The 15660-nt window shown below is 47.7% G+C and overlaps 1 protein-coding gene across 4 annotated transcripts in view; it reads left to right on the top strand.

Moving 5' to 3' along the window:
- Window positions 1-15660, top strand: part of PLCB1 (phospholipase C beta 1) — a 288021-nt gene that overhangs the window by 262900 nt on the left and 9461 nt on the right. For 2 of the 4 annotated variants that reach the window (XM_059467225.1, XM_059467226.1), the window contains exon 32: window positions 3560-3624. The exons of the other annotated variants lie outside the window; for them this stretch is intronic. In XM_059467225.1, coding sequence (XP_059323208.1) covers window positions 3560-3598 — 39 coding nt within the window. In that variant the 3' untranslated portion in view covers window positions 3599-3624. The remainder of the gene's footprint in view (window positions 1-3559; window positions 3625-15660) is intronic. 4 annotated transcript variants of the gene reach the window in all.

Below are 15660 nucleotides of genomic sequence, written 5' to 3'. Positions count from 1 at the left end.
CCCAGCTTTTCATGACAGCTTAGAAACCAGAAATATAAAGTGCAGCTTTTTGGGCGGCCCTTTGCACAGGTGAGGACACATCCAGGACCATCAGATAAGCCAGACTATATTCAGCTTCAATATTTTAAAAGTTTAAACACTTGCTGGATTGATTTCTGGACTTTCTGGTGTCTCCAGAAAGCTTCTGGGAGACCAGCATTAGGTAGGCAGTGACTGTGAATAGCAGATAATGTTTTATCCCTTCCCCTTGTCATTGGTGTTCTTCTACATCTGGTTTCTGTGTGTGTCTTCCCTAAAATGTTGTCTCAGCACTAACAAAAGCAACAGATACATGGCTGCTTTATGATTTGGGAAAGTGTGTGTATTTTCTGTGTTTTATTACCTGTGTGTCAGAGATTTCACCAGGAGCTGCTTGGTGCAATGTCTGTACAAGCACAAAGGTTCAGCTCACACCACAATCAAAAGTTGCTCAGGCATTTTCAAAACCAGGCCATTTTGCAAGTACAGCCATGACCATCAGAATAGAGAAGAGCTTGAAACATTCAGTGTTTGTTTTAATCCCTGTGTTTCCCTCTGACTTTCTCCTTCTTACACTGCAAGGCCATGCCTGGAGCTCCCAGAGGAGCTGTGGTAAATATCTCATGTCTGTCTGTCTGGCTGCTGCACCTCCATCTCTTGGATCAGGAGCATCCCAGGGTGCAAGGGCACAGATTATATTGCTGAAAGCTCCATAACAAACAGAGGCTTGAGGGGTGCATACCCTGCTCACAGCTGAGCAGCTATACCTGGTAACCCTTGCTTTCCTCTGCCGGTGGAGCTCATGCTACCCAGATATCTCTGTCACTTCCCATGGACTGTGTTTTGGTACATAATCAAGGGGGAATTCCTCACGTTGGTTAAGTAGGGCGGGTTTGTTACCAAGTTTGAATGTTGCTTTTTGTTGAAATGTTTACTTATTTCTGATGTTCATCCTGCAGGTAGGTAAAGGCTGGATATGTGGCAGATGTGTGCCTCCTTTGCACACCCAAATCCTGGTGTGTGAGCACAACACACAGAGTGCACAGACCTTTGCCCAAAGCAAAGTGTGCTCTTTAACAGGGAGGCTGGCAAAAAACGGTGCCAGAAGAAAGGAAAAGTGTTCATGTCGCACAAATGAAGAAATTTAGCAAGAGGATGCTTAGTAGTGTTTTCCAAGACTGGTTTTAAGGGAATTTTTAATCCAATCTTAACCTGCTATCAGTAGTTACAAACCTCACTGAAGTAACCAGGCCAACATCCCCAGCAACAAAATGTGTTTGTGCTGCAAAGTTACATGTAATTTAGTAAAAATTGCCAATTTTCTGTGAGTTGCTTTATCTGATTTGTCTGTCAGTGGGAGCACAGAACCAGTGAGGTACATGGATCAAAGGGGCAGGAAAATGAAGTGCATCAGGAGGAGGGATAAGGAACTGTTCAAAATTAAGTGGCTTTCTTATTTCACTTTGCATTTCAACTTCTTTGCTGCTACAAACTGTCACCTTCTGCTTCCTCAGCTACTATTTTAGGTTCATTTTGCATGTCAAGATGGTGCAAGCTGCCACAGCCAGTGGCACCCATTTCCTGAGCATCCTCTGCCCCACATGTGTCCCTAACACCCGTTGTGTCAGTGCTCATGCCACAGCTTCACAGCCCTCTGCTGCCACAGTGACAGGGGCTGCAAGGAGAACATGAACAACATTCATTTCTGCATCATTTCATTGCTGCACATCAACATGAGAAGGTGGCAGAGGTTCCCTTGCACACATTTCAATCAAATCCAGCCAGTTGTTAGCTAATGGTATTTTCTGCCTGCATTGTGACTCAATTAGAAGGGATTTATCAATCTGCATGGAAGTAACATGAGCACACAGTGCTCAGACATATTGTTCTGCTTCTTCACCCATTACCAAGGAAGTGACTCAATAATTGTATTCAGTTTAAGAAAATGCTTTGAGAGGAAATGTTTTGTAACAAATATTCAGAGTACTACCTCGGTTTCTAAGCTATTTCATCTTTACATGTTAAATGAGAAGCTTTATTTTGTGTTATTGTCTGTTTGTATTTCTTTTTAAAGGTTTCCATCTTCAGTTTCATTCAAAACAAACATGACACCTAAGCCCAAGCACAGGTGACTTCAGTGAGCTCACATGCAGTTGTTCCATGGCTGGCTGTCACCTGTGTGTCCCCTGTGTGTGACAGGGGTGCCACTGCAGCTCTGGCTGCTGGACAGTGCAGACACAAAGCTGTCCAGAATACAGGATAAAGTATAAATTATAATGATGTGGGAAATGTCAAGACTTTGGTGGCGCCAGCCCTGTCATGACAGAGCTGTGATTTAACTTCTGCAAGCAGAACCAAGTTAAGTGATAGACTCATGCAATTGTTACCCTGTGGAGCAGTAAATCACTTATTGCTGAAGTGACACTGGTTTTAGAGAGAGACAAGAGACAAGTTACCACAATAATTTAGCTCAGCAGAGAAGGGAGCAAGCTACAGCCACTTGCCAATGGCAGGGCAGGGCTGTTTGAGGACTGCACTCAGCAACAACCAAAAAGTCTCCCATTTTTTGGAACAAACTTGTGTCTTTTTGGTTGCTGCTGGATTACCTTCAGGACTTGTCTGCTCCAGACATTAGATCTCTCCAAGATTTGAGTTCAGGGTGCTCAGAGTGGTGTGGGATGCAGCGAGTCAGCTCACCGGGAGCTTTGGGACAGTCTGACAATTCTGGAGCTTACCAGGGCCTTTGGGACAATGTGACACTCCCGGAGCACTCCAGGGCCTTTGGGACAGTCTGACACTCCCGGAGCACTCCAGGGCCTTTGGGACAGTCTGACACTCCCAGATCACACCAGGGCCTCTGGGACAGTCCTGCTGCTCCTTGAGCTGCCAAAGCCAGGGTTCCAGAGTTAAAGAGCAGCTTGGGATGCAGGTGGGAGCCGTGGATGAGCAGTTTGGGATGCAGGTGGGAGCAGTGGGAACAGCTCCATGGGCAGCATGTCCCACATCTCCTGCCAGAGTGACTCCAGGGCCGTGGGCTGGAGCAGCACACTCCTGTGAGCCCCTGGGGCTGTGCTGGGGCCTTTCCATGCAAACTGCCCTGAGCCCACGGCATCGGCATGATCCCAGTGCAAGGGCAGGGTGTCTCTTCCACACACACTCCAGGTGCATGGCTGATGCTCATCTTTCCCTCCAGACACACTTCCTTCCCTCTCCCAGAGAACAGTGACCCTTCTTGCATCCTGCATAAGCTGCAACTTCAACTAAAGCTGGATCTCTCCCTCAAGCACAGCTGGAACACTGGAATACTGCTCTTGTAGCATGGAGTGACAGGTTGTGATAAATAGACTGTTTCTCTGACTAATGTGTACCTAGTCAAATATTAATGAGCCGGCACACAGAGCATGAAGTAATCTTTTGTTTTTCATTAAGTGCATAGATTAAAGAGATGTTGCTTTACTGTAATGCACAGAATTATGTCATTTCAGCTTAGAGTAACTGTTAATCACCTCAAATTGAAATGATCCTTGGTTTTGTTTTAAAGAGCGTAGAAGAACAAGAAGTAGAGGAAAAACAGAAGTAGAAATGGAATATGAGACTATAGTGAAAGTGAGTGAAAAATTCCCCTTTTTATCCAGTAATGCTGATGTTGTTTTCATTTTACATGTCCAAACCGAGTCAGGACCATCCACAATTAACTGCCTGGTGGTTTTTCTGAAGCCTTTGAGCAATCCCAGCCCTGATTTTTACCTGCTAGCTGCATAACACGAGCTGCCCCTGACCATGACATCCCTTTGAGACCGATTTGTGCCTTCTCGGGTCATCCCCACCCCATCATCTCCCCCTGCCTGTTTGATGGATTGCTGCTTCTGCCCCTCAGTGCAGCCAGCAGGGGCTGTGTGTAACAGCATGAGCATCCCAGCTTTCCTCCACAGCCCTGGGGTCATGGCAATGAGCTCTGTTCTCTGCTCACAGTAGCTGCAGTACTGTCAGATCACAGCACCAGGCACTGTGCAATCGCTCTCTGAGGAGGTAAAGGACATTGATTGACTGATTGGTTGATTGGTTGATTGATTATTCATGTGGGGTAGGAATTGAGAGCATTTGGATGTAGAAGTGGGAGGTGGGGAAAGGTGTTGAAGTAGGAATTCTGGCTGCCTCTGAAGATGAAGCTTACCAAGTAGATAAATTAGGGATTTGTCATCTGGGACACCAGAGTATGGGATAAAGATGGGATTAACCAGAGCATCACAGCAGGAGGAAGAACTGGGGGACAAAGAGAAAGAACTGATGAATGGGGATCAGTAAAACAGGATTAGTGAAGCCTAAAGGGGAAGGCTAAAAGGTAAGAGGGTGAATTTTTCAGGCAGGAGGAAGAGAACAGAAGACAATTGAGGAAAAGCAGGCAAAGCCTGGAAGAAAGATGAAAGTAGATGAAAGTAAAGGGGTTTTCTTCATTGCTTTATGGAAGGGCTAATGATGACAGGATGGGGATGGAATGAAGCATTATTTCAGGTGTGTTCATCAGGAGACATGATTATGTGTAAGCAAACTTCCTGCAAACACAGCCATGCCAGGAGGGCTGGGGGTAGCAATCAGCCACAACTTTGTCACTAATTCAGGGAGTCCTGCTTGCTTTGTATTTTTATTTACTATTTCACTCCGACTGCTTTCTCCTGGGTTGCTTTGATATGCTTTGCTTGTTTGGAGGGAACTGCCATGGCTCTCAGCGAGGGCTGTGTTTGTTCTCTCAGCCTGGCTGGGGGAGTTGTTTGGGGTTTTAAATACTGACCAAATCCCTGTCTATGAACACACACTGGCAAGGAGGGGGAGCCAGCTCTGGGTGTTTGACTGTGGGAGCATGGATGGCAGAAGAATAAGCGATAGTGCTAAAGGCAGTCTCAGCCCTGAGGAGTTCAGCTGCACCAATTACCAGGATCAGAAACAGCCTGCCCCTAACAGCCCCAGGTACATCCAGTGCGTGTGACAAGGGTGGGCTGGCTGGGTGAGGCAGAGCTGGGGTCAGCTGGCAGGGCTGTGGCGAGGGGCCGCCCATGGGAATTCACAAAGGAGGCGGGAAAGTTTCACAGTAAGACTACCACAACAACAACGCTGGATCTGTGCCCTGCACAACACAGAGTCCTGGGCTTTGCAGAAGGGCAAGTGCTAAGTTTGGTTTGTGAAGTGACTGTGAATTTGGTTTGTCAGGCTTCTCTTTCTGTGAGTAACCTGCTCTGCTCACCCAGACCCCACCGTATTCCTCATGTGTTAATTCTCATTGTTACGGTTTATTGAAAGGTTTTTACTGTTGCATAAGAAGTGAACATTTTTCTCCAATGCTGGTTAAAGATAACACAATTGCAAGTATTGTTTAGTTCTGTTGTGGTGGGGTTAGAGATTAAAACTGTGAGGTGGGGCTCTGATTTCAGGAGTGCTGTTTTCCTCTTGGACACAGGCAAGGGAACTAAATGTGGATTTCCTGAGCACAGTGGTTGTGACAAAAGAAAGCAGAGCCCATAATGAATATGTTGGCACCTCCACAGTATTCAAAGGAGTGACTTACTGAAGATGGCAAGATTAAACTGGCAATTGCTCGCTAGGGGACTGGGATTTCTTTGTTGTTTGTGTTCAAGTGACAGGAGAATATTGATTTCTGTTCCTGAGGGATGTGCTGTCTTCCTTCCCTGAAAAGCAGGAGGAGGGGAATAGAGATGAGCTGCCTTGAAGCAGCTCTCTGAACGCTTGAAAAAAAACAGAGGAACTTGTTTTAACTCTGCTCTTGTCATGCATCACTTACATATTAAATAATAAGAGGCCAGCCTCATCTCACCTGCCTGGGTCAAGTGAGGATATCTTGGGAGGATGCTGGGAACCCAGGCAAATCCAGTGGCTCCTGCACAGCTAAAAGAAATCAGACCCCAGGAAAAAACCTCCTCTAGTGAAAGTAACTCCTCATTACACCACTGGAGTTACTCCTTCCTTCCTTCATGCTGCTGTCAGCACTGCAGCCCCAGAGGCTGTGTCCAGGACCAGGAGAAGCTGTGCAGGGTGGGAGTGTCACTCGGGACACCTGGAAACAAAGGGGATTGCCACTGGGCACTCAGGGAGCACCAGCACACCAAAGCCAATGGGAGAATGATGGGAAGAAACATTTTTCCACCCCTTTCTGTTCTAACCCCACTGTTACATACACAGGACAGGGCATTTGGGATGCTGTGAAGCACCAGGGTGAGGGAGGGAAGGCAGGGCAGAAGAAGGGAGTAAATGTTTCCTGCAGGCCAGGGGGGAATATCTCAGCTCCTGCTCTGGTGGAGTAAAGCACTGGCTTTGGGCTGAACAAAACTGGTCACCTCAGAGAATATTTCTGTGCAGGGGAGGCACAGAATCCTTCTAAGGCACGCTAATAGCTATGCAGAAATCTAGAGAAATTCCCTAAATTACAGTTTCATTCAGGAGCTGTTTGAACCCTCTAGTGACTAAATGTTAGCCAGCTACAGGAGGAACTCCCAGTTCACCATTTTCTTTGTCAGTAGTAGATAAAATTTTGAAACAATAAGAAAATAATGTGTATTTAAAAGCCTGGTCTGAACCTGCAGCCTTTTTTTTTATTCTATTCTTTTGCACTGAGGTTTTTCTTTTTGCTGGATAGGAATGGGTTTTAGGAAGTCTAAAAAGTAGAACCTAGAAAGTATTGCTGCACTTTTCTCAATCTCTAAGCTGTGTTTCAAATGGACACTTAAGTGCATGAGGGAGTTTTCCAGTGAGGCTTCAGCCATGTGCAAGTGCTGTCTAGGATCAAGCTGTGCTTTTTCCTAAAGCTGGAATTTTGTCCTTTGGTAGCTGCTGCACACATGCAGAATTCTGCACAACTTCAGCCTCCAGCTTCAGCTGCTGCATGGCCTGTGGGGATGGCACTGCCCTGTGCTGCCTCTTCTCCTACAGCTTTATTTTCATAAGGAGGTGTTCCTGCCTGAGTAAAACACATGGTGTGGAGCTTACAGGGCACATTACTTCACAGCCTGCTGATAGTGAAGGTTAGCATTGCTAGAAGCAGCTTGCAGTCACTCCTCTGTGCTCCTCCTTGAGATAATTCCCAGTAGTGAGTGCAGAGGTGCCTGTTGGGATCAGGTTTGTTCTGCAGGGTGCCGTATAGGTCTGTGAGATCTCACCCTAGTATTTCTGCTCTCAAAACACTCTGCTGAAAATTTTGCGGGTTCAGTTTCCAGAGCAGAGGTCAAGTTTCAGAAATTGGTGTTCCTGATGGAATTGAGTTGCAGCAATTCAATGCTTCCCTGTCCTTTCAGTAATCCTCTTGACACCAATGCAGCCTGGGAGCTGCAGGAGCTGCTGGCGGTGATCCCTCACTGTCAGTCTGTCTGTCTGTCTGTCTGTCAGGGGATCCTGGAACTCCAAGCAGGGGCTGGTGCTCTCCATGCCATAAGGCAATCAGTTCTGCAGTGACTTCTCCCAGTGTCATGGCAGTGTTCCCTCCTCCGCTTGGCCTGGAGTACCCTTCATTCCCATTTGTATTCAGACAGGCACTACTGCAGCTCCCACTTGGAAATACTAATTGGCTGAAAATGAATTCCAATTTTTAAATTATTGCTTAGCTTTTTTACTTTTGAAGTGATCTCTCTTTCTAAGACTGGAGTTAATTTCTTGTAAGATCAGCTGCCATGTAATGGTTGCAACTCTTAAGCGGATTCAATTCAGGGACACAAACCATGTTTGAGGGTTTACATGGGCAGGGTCCTCTCTGTTGGCTGCTGCAGGGATTGGTTTAATGTGGAAAAGCAGTGAGCCTGCTCACAGCCCCACATCCCTCCTGGGAAGAGGTGTCTGTTTTCCCACCCAGTCACCAGCAGAGAGGGCATACTGCCAGTATGGATGTTGCCTGCTCAAAGCTGAAATATTCTGTGCCCTCCTGAAATCATTTTGGACAAGTTTTCTGGGCAAGTAAGTAAAGCTTCACCACCAGACATCTGTGAGAGTGCCCACAGAGTGCTTTTGTGTCCAGTTCTGCCATTGCCCAGAGACCCTGAGCAGGTCCCTCTCCACCCTGTGCTGAAGATCACAAAAACAATACAGATCCTTGATAAATATCTCACCAAAGGTCTCTTTGTACCTGTCCTCCCTGAACAAACTGCATCTTTTGTATGAATATTTCAGTAACATGATTTTTTTTTCTGCAACAAAACCCATGCTTATGACAGTGGAGTAATTATGTTGATGTATTTAAAATATTCAGATGCCTTCCCTATTTTATGTGTGTGTCTGTGCATCCACCAGCACGCAGACCTGTCACAAGGGGATTGACTCGGCACTCACCTTTGTTCCCTCCCCGTAGCTCATTAATATTAGCAGGAGGATGCTCTGCCTTTCCTTATTTGAAAGTACAATAACCATGGGGTGCAGGAGCCAGGGAGCTGCAGGTGGGGCAGGCAGAGGCTGACAGGAGTGAGCTGCAGTGGCTGCTCTGATTTAAAGAAGTTTCTCTCCCTGCTTTTATTCTAATTCCTGTGGCAGGAAGATGCCATTCCCTGGATCTGTGGAGCAGCTCTCTGACCCCTCTGCAGTGCAGGCACAGGGGATTTGGGCAGACAGTGCAGCCGTTCCTTGGCAGGTGTTTTCCAAAGCCCCTTGCTGGTCAGTGCTGCTGTGCAGTGCCCGCCGTGCCTGTGACAGGGCCCAGCAGGAGCCAGCCCAGAGGGAATGGCACAAGTGCCAAAGGGTAGCTTCAGTCTCTCTGGGAAGCCAAGGATGAGCAGGCAAGGGGAGCTCAACTGTCCTTAGGTCTGCTCTGCAGAGACAGCCAGACTTAAAAGCGTGGGTTGGAGGCTTCTTGGAGAGCCTCGAGCCATAACAGCAGGAGAAATGAAAATTGGTGTCTTCTCCTGGTTATGGACCAGGTATTCCTCTGCAAACAGCCTCCCCGTGCCTTCTGAAGGAGTGACTTCACCCTCTAAATCCCCCATCCTTTGGGTTTGTCATTGCCCTGTGCAGAATGTCCTGGAGCAGCTCTCCTCCTGCTCTGAGTGCTGCTGCCTTTCCTCTGCCTCAGTCCTGGGAGCTCCTTTCCCTTTGCCTGGGAGCAGCTATGGGAAAATGGGCTGGGAAAGCAATGTCGAAATGGCTGGGAAATGGGCAGGGAGAGCAATGGGGAAAGGGGCAGGGAGAGCAGTGGGAAATTGGCTGGGAACTGTGCATGGAAAGCAATGGGAGCTGTGCAGGGCAATGGGAGCTGTGCAGGGCAAGCAATGGGAACTGTGCATGGCAATGGGAACTGTGCATGGAAAGCAATGGGAGCTGTGCATGGCAATGGGAGCTGTGCATGGCAATGGGAACTGTGCAGGGCAATGGGAGCTGTGCAGGGCAATGGGAACTGTGCATGGCAATGGGAGCTGTGCATGGCAATGGGAACTGTGCAGGGCAATGGGAGCTGTGCATGGCAGTGGGAGCTGTGCAGGGCAATGGGAGCTGTGCATGGCAATGGGAACTGTGCAGGGCAATGGGAACTGTGCATGGCAATGGGAACTGTGCAGGGCAATGGGAACTGTGCAGGGCAATGGGAACTGTGCATGGCAATGGGAGCTGTGCATGGCAATGGGAACTGTGCAGGGCAATGGGAACTGTGCATGGCAATGGGAACTGTGCAGGGCAATGGGAACTGTGCAGGGCAATGGGAACTGTGCATGGCAGTGGGAACTGTGCAGGGCAATGGGAACTGTGCAGGGCAATGGGAACTGTGCAGGGCAATGGGAGCTGTGCAGGGCAATGGGAGCTGTGCAGGGCAATGGGAACTGTGCAAGGCAATGGGAACTGTGCATGGCAGTGGGAACTGTGCAGGGCAATGGGAGCTGTGCATGGCAATGGGAACTGTGCAGGGCAATGGGAGCTGTGCAGGGCAATGGGAACTGTGCAGGGCAATGGGAGCTGTGCATGGCAATGGGAGCTGTGCATGGCAGTGGGAGCTGTGCAGGGCAATGGGAGCTGTGCAGGGCAATGGGAACTGTGCATGGCAATGGGAACTGTGCAGGGCAATGGGAGCTGTGCAGGGCAATGGGAACTGTGCATGGCAATGGGAACTGTGCAGGGCAGTGGGAACTGTGCAGGGTAATGGGAACTGTGCAGGGCAATGGGAACTGTGCATGGCAATGGGAACTGTGCAGGGTAATGGGAACTGTGCAGGGCAGTGGGAACTGTGCAGGGCAATGGGAACTGTGCATGGCAGTGGGAACTGTGCAGGACAATGGGAACTGTGCAGGGCAATGGGAACTGTGCATGGCAGTGGGAACTGTGCATGGCAGTGGGAACTGTGCAGGGCAATGGGAACTGTGCATGGCAAGCTGCCCTGCAGCCTCAGCCACGTTCTCACCCCATGCCCTGCACAGCCCCTGGCAGCCTGTGGCAGGAGGCAGCTTTAACTCAGCAATCTGAGTTCTCCTGTGGATTCTGTGCCCCCATTCTCTCTCCTGCTCTATCCAAAGGGCTGAGGAAATCTTTTTTGTTAGCCAAGACAGCTTGGTGTTTCAGCTTAATTTTCATTGTGTAATTTTAAGCACAGATCGTGCCAACAGCGCTGCAATTAATAGATAGCCTAAAGACTTATTATTTCAAACTAATTGATATGTAAGAAAGTTTAAATAACATAAGTGATAAGAATTTTTTAGGAATAACTTCTGTAACTAATTCAGAATAATCTTTTTACTGTTATTTAGAGTAGCAGAAGACTTAATTATTCACTCACCATCACTAAATCTAATGTCTGTCTGTATTTCTCTAATACTAAATGGATTTCCCTGAGATGGGGAAAAGATGACATTTTATAGTTGTTGTTCTAAAAGGTGTATTTGCAAGTTAATAATCTCTTTCATTTCTGATACTTTCTATTATGATTTGAAATAAGTACTCCCCAAGTTCCAGGTGAATTTCTGTTGCAGAGATGTGCACTCTGCACATTTTTAGAGTAGGGCTCTAAAGTGAGAAACACGTGTTTTTAAAGTACCCTTTTGCTTCTTCAAATCACTTGATCACTTATGAAAGGCCTTTATTTTTCTAGTGTTCATTAAACTTATCTTCAGCTAGATTGTGATCAGAATTGGCATCAGAGAATACACTGTAAAGCTGTAAGACCTCTCAAGAACTTTTTAATGCTTTTGGAAGATGTCAAGTACCAAAATAATAATAAAACACTGATAGAGCATTAAAAAGATAAGTTCTTGTAATGGAAAGAGGTTTTGTTCTACTGCCAGTGGGTTTTTTTGTTAAATAAGGTTTTGCATGGTGCAAAACCTTTCCAAGAGAGAAGCTACCAATAGTGATACACATAAATGAAATCAGATTAAAAACAAAGTGGAGCTCCAGGGGGATCATGTTAGGCATTTCGATGGCATGCCTCTCAGTGGAAAAAAAAGCAAAGGGCTTAGTGAAGTTCCATGAGCTTCATCTGAGCTCAGGCTCGACCCTGTGGTGAACTGAGCTTTGATGAACTGTGTTAAGCCCAGGAGGAGAGGGGGCAGCTCCAGCTCACAGTGAGGAGCTCACAGTTCCTGCAGGGGCTGTGGGGAGGCCCACAGTGACCTTCCTGTGCCACTGAGCCCGGGGGGACAGGGGGCACCAGGGGAGCTGATCCTCAGGGGTTTGAGCTGGGCTGGCCCTCATGCTCCCGCCCCGGCTGGCTCCTGAGGGATTGGTGTGTCCCTTCTGCTGGCAGCAGCGGGGCTGACCAGAGCTCAGCGGCAGTCTCTAACACAGAGACGCGTTCAACAGGATGTGTCCAGAGCCAGGGGAAGTGTGCCGCGGCACAGCCTCACGCGCAGGCCTGCGACACATTTCTGTCACCGCTCCTCCCTGCACCAGGCTGGGAGGCTGCAGCACGGGCAGGGTGGCAGTTCCTCACCCAGCATCAGCATCAGGAGGCAGAAACCCCCTCAGCAGCAGCTTCCCTTCCCCAGGGAGCTCAGGTGCTGCAGGCAGACCCAGAGGGGGCTGTACAGAGAGAGCAGGGTCTGCAGGTGAGCAAGGCAGCTGCCCTTCTCTGTGGGAGCTTCTTATCTCTTGGCTGTTGGATTTTAAGTAGCAGTCTGGTCCCTTTTCCCAGACTCCTTCACCCTTTGCAGTTTGCTTAAATTGAAAAAAGGAGTGATGTTCAGGTGAAAGCCCTGAGCCACTGACACACAGCTTTGCACCTCTCCTTTGTGAGGCAGGCTACAATTACCCCAGCTCCCTGCTGGGTCAGGAGCAAGCATCTCATGCCCTTTAGTGCCAGCAGTTCCTTCCCTTCATCTGCTGTGTTTGCACCTGTGCGTGTGTGGCTGCAGCTCCAAACCCCATTAAAGCCAATCCCTGCCCTGTAGGCTGGAGTGAGCTTTGGGTGTGTGCTGCCCTGGGCAGCTTTGTCCTGTTGATCTGCCTTGATGAAATTACCTTCTTTGTCAATTTTTGCATTGTGGGATGCTTGCTGGACATCACTGAAATAAAGTTTTCTGCACGGGTCATTTAAACTTGATGGGTAATTAGAGAGTTGCCTAAGCTTGCAGCAGTCAGTGTTAATATGAACTTTGGAGACAATGTTTAAATGAGAAACAACTGAACTGAAATATTAATCCCTTGAACTTAATCATGAGGATGGCTCAGCCAACCTCCTAGTGCACAGTACTGCTTAATCCAGGAACAGCAGCACAGACAGCAAGAGGAGGGTTTTTCCCTTTAAAGCTCATTGTAGTATAAGGAAGAAAAACCTTCAGGCTATTTTTAATTAGGCTGAACCGCTGGGCAGTGTTGCTCTTACATTAAGCTCTGAAGTTTTTAATAGTTGCAGTTAAAATTCCACACTAATTTTGCCTCTCAAGTGAAAAAAAAGCCCAGTGTGTTGTGTAATACAGCATGAGATGATGAGCAGTGTGGATATGTGGATGAACTCAGGGTGGAAGTGGAGGGATGTGAAGATAATCACAGAATATAAACACAGAGCAGCCTCAGTGCCCAGCAGCAATGATACATCTCCAGTTGATGGCCATTAGGTAATCATGAACATATTCATCAGCACATGGGTTTGAACCTGGGCCCAGCTCTTTGTCATTGTTAAACCCAGCCTCGGAACTTGCCTGGCACCTGGGAGTGCAAAGGCCAAAGCACTGGAGGAGGAGGGACAGTGGCTCTGTCTGCGCTGGTAACTTCTGCCAGGTTCTGAGTGGGTTTTTTCATTGGCCTGCTATGTTCAGTGGGTCTGTCACTGACTTGGATCATTATTTGAGGAGAGCCAATGCAAAAGTCTCTGCTAATAGTAAAGAAGAAGCCAGATTCATGTTGTTGATGAGTTAGGAAATATTTTGGAATAGCCTTCGCTGTTACAGGGGATTATAGAGCTGCAACTGCTTGAAAAGGTTTTCAAAGCAACTTTGAAGGCTTTGATCTTTATTCAGAGTGTGCTTGCTTTCCAGTCTAGAAACATCCATTTTTAACAAGATATCAGGAGAAGGACTGAGTGCTCAGTAATTTTCCAAGCAGACCTTTCAGTGGGTCTCCGTCTTGCAAAGCCCCCTGGCATGGAGAGCAAGGCACATTCAAAGTGCAGCAGAGGCTGTATCAGTGATTATTTCTGAGCCAATGGTGGCAGCTCCCTGGGCATGGTGAGGGCCATGGGGCTGGCAGCGAGCGTGTGCCCTCAGAGGGTGCTGTGTGCAGAGGCACAGCCCTCAGTGTGTGCTGCAGCTCCTGTCCTCAGAGCAGGCTGGAGGCTCAGGGCAGCTATGGCAGTGAAAGGAGCTGCCAGATTCAGTCACAGCCCGAGCTGTTCCCTTGGCTTCCAGGAGCACAGGGATGGCCCTGGAGAGAGACACACCAAGGGATTGTCTCCTTTCCATTGTCCTGTTGGAGGAGCAGGCTCAGAGGGAATTTTCTGTGGCACTGACCTGTTAGAGATGTCCTGCCAAGAGCCAGACACAGACACCACTGTCATTGCTGTTAGCAAGGTGGATATGAGAGACCGGGAAGTGCTTTGTTAAACTGAACCCAGGGTTCAGTCTAGGTGAGCAGCCAAAAGCTCTGCTGTGGGTTCCACCACCTTTTCCCAGATCTGAGCTCCAGCAGCTCCTGAGCCCTCACACAGGCGGCCTTAAGCACCTGAAACTTTCTTTTGTTGTCTCTCCTCTTTCCAAAATTGCCAGAATCTCTCACTTAGGGGGACACCACCACTCTCAGGCCAAGCACAGTGAATATTGAGTGTCCTGCAGGTTCCATGGCTGCCGGGGACACCCTGCTCTGCAGCCATGCTGCTGCTGCTGCTGCCGAGTCCCGTGTCCTCTGCTGGCTCTGCCCAGGCTTTGGAATATTTCTGGGACATATTGTTGCTGTTGTAACCTCAAGATGTCATTTAAAATGAGTTTCCAAGGGACTGTCATGACCTCTTGAGATGAGGATTACAATAGTGCCACTCTTGGAAGGCCTGTGCTGTTTGCAGGCTGTCTGCCTTGGAGGCACCGGGGAAGTGGAAAAACATCATTTATTAGAAGGTAATGGCTGCACTGATTCTTTTTGTTGTTTGTTTGTTTTGCAGTATCCAAAATATCGAGAGCACTTTAAAAAAGGACCAGCTAAGACGCTCTCTTTGAGCTCTGTCACTCGAGTTATTTACCCTGGATCCACCCCAGTAAACTAAGGGCAGTGTCTGCTGATAGATGAGGGGAGCTTCTCTGGATTTATTGCATTGAAACTGAGCAGATTCTCCTTTGCTTACAGTGAAGACAGCTTACTTAAGTGATGATGAAAAAGAACAGAATCTCAGAATCTACCTTTAAAATGCCCATAGAAAGGGGATTTTCTCCTGTTCATTCTAGCTCAAATTATTTTTATTCATATGCATTATGAGGTGCATAGGTCATGCTTTTATGGTGTTGTCTAAGAGCCACTTGACAGCTTAAGAAAGCATTTTGTCCTCAAAAGCAAACTGTTACATGAAGTAATCATCAGAAAGAGGAGTAATTCCAAGTATGCAGCTTGCAAGGCACAGAGCAGGGCTGTGCATGAGAATAAACTGCCAGGCTTTTGAAGAAACAGGAAACGAGTTACTGTGAAGAAAATCCTCCCACAGAACTCAGTGCAACCTAGTTCTTGAAATAATTTCTTTAAAGAAAATGCAAGAGATCTGAAATTGCTGCTAACAATACAATTGCCAGTAGGCAAAGATCTCCAGTTCAGGCTTTTGCTGTAGGACCTTCTCTAACCCAGCAGGTCTCAGCAGAGATACTGTACAGGTGAATGTGTGTTCAATATGTGTATAACCTGGGCAGCACTGATGGTAACTCCTGGATTAGTAACTCATGGATTGTCTAGGGAGGGCAGTAAGAGAGCTGGGAATGCTATTGAGATGAGGATTAGTGGGACTCCTAGGAAGGATGGGCTTGAAAATTGGTCAAAGAAGCTGAAGGTCATGGTCAGGTTCAGGGGGTAGTGCTTGGAGCGATGGGTGGTTTGCTAGAGGGAGATTTATTGATACCAATGACAGAAGTTTGGGTTGGATAATTAAAGAGAAAGTGAGTCAGATGCCCCGGACATTTATTTTTAATCAGTTATTGGAGCAAATGTGGATTTACTACACAAAGGTGCCTTATAAACGAGCCCCTTATAAACACTAAACTGCAGGAG

Source organism: Ammospiza nelsoni, chromosome 3, assembly GCF_027579445.1.
Source record: "Ammospiza nelsoni isolate bAmmNel1 chromosome 3, bAmmNel1.pri, whole genome shotgun sequence".
Classification (NCBI taxonomy): domain Eukaryota; kingdom Metazoa; phylum Chordata; class Aves; order Passeriformes; family Passerellidae; genus Ammospiza; species Ammospiza nelsoni.
Note: the sequence above shows the minus strand (reverse complement) of the source record. Positions and strands in the feature narration are given on the sequence as shown.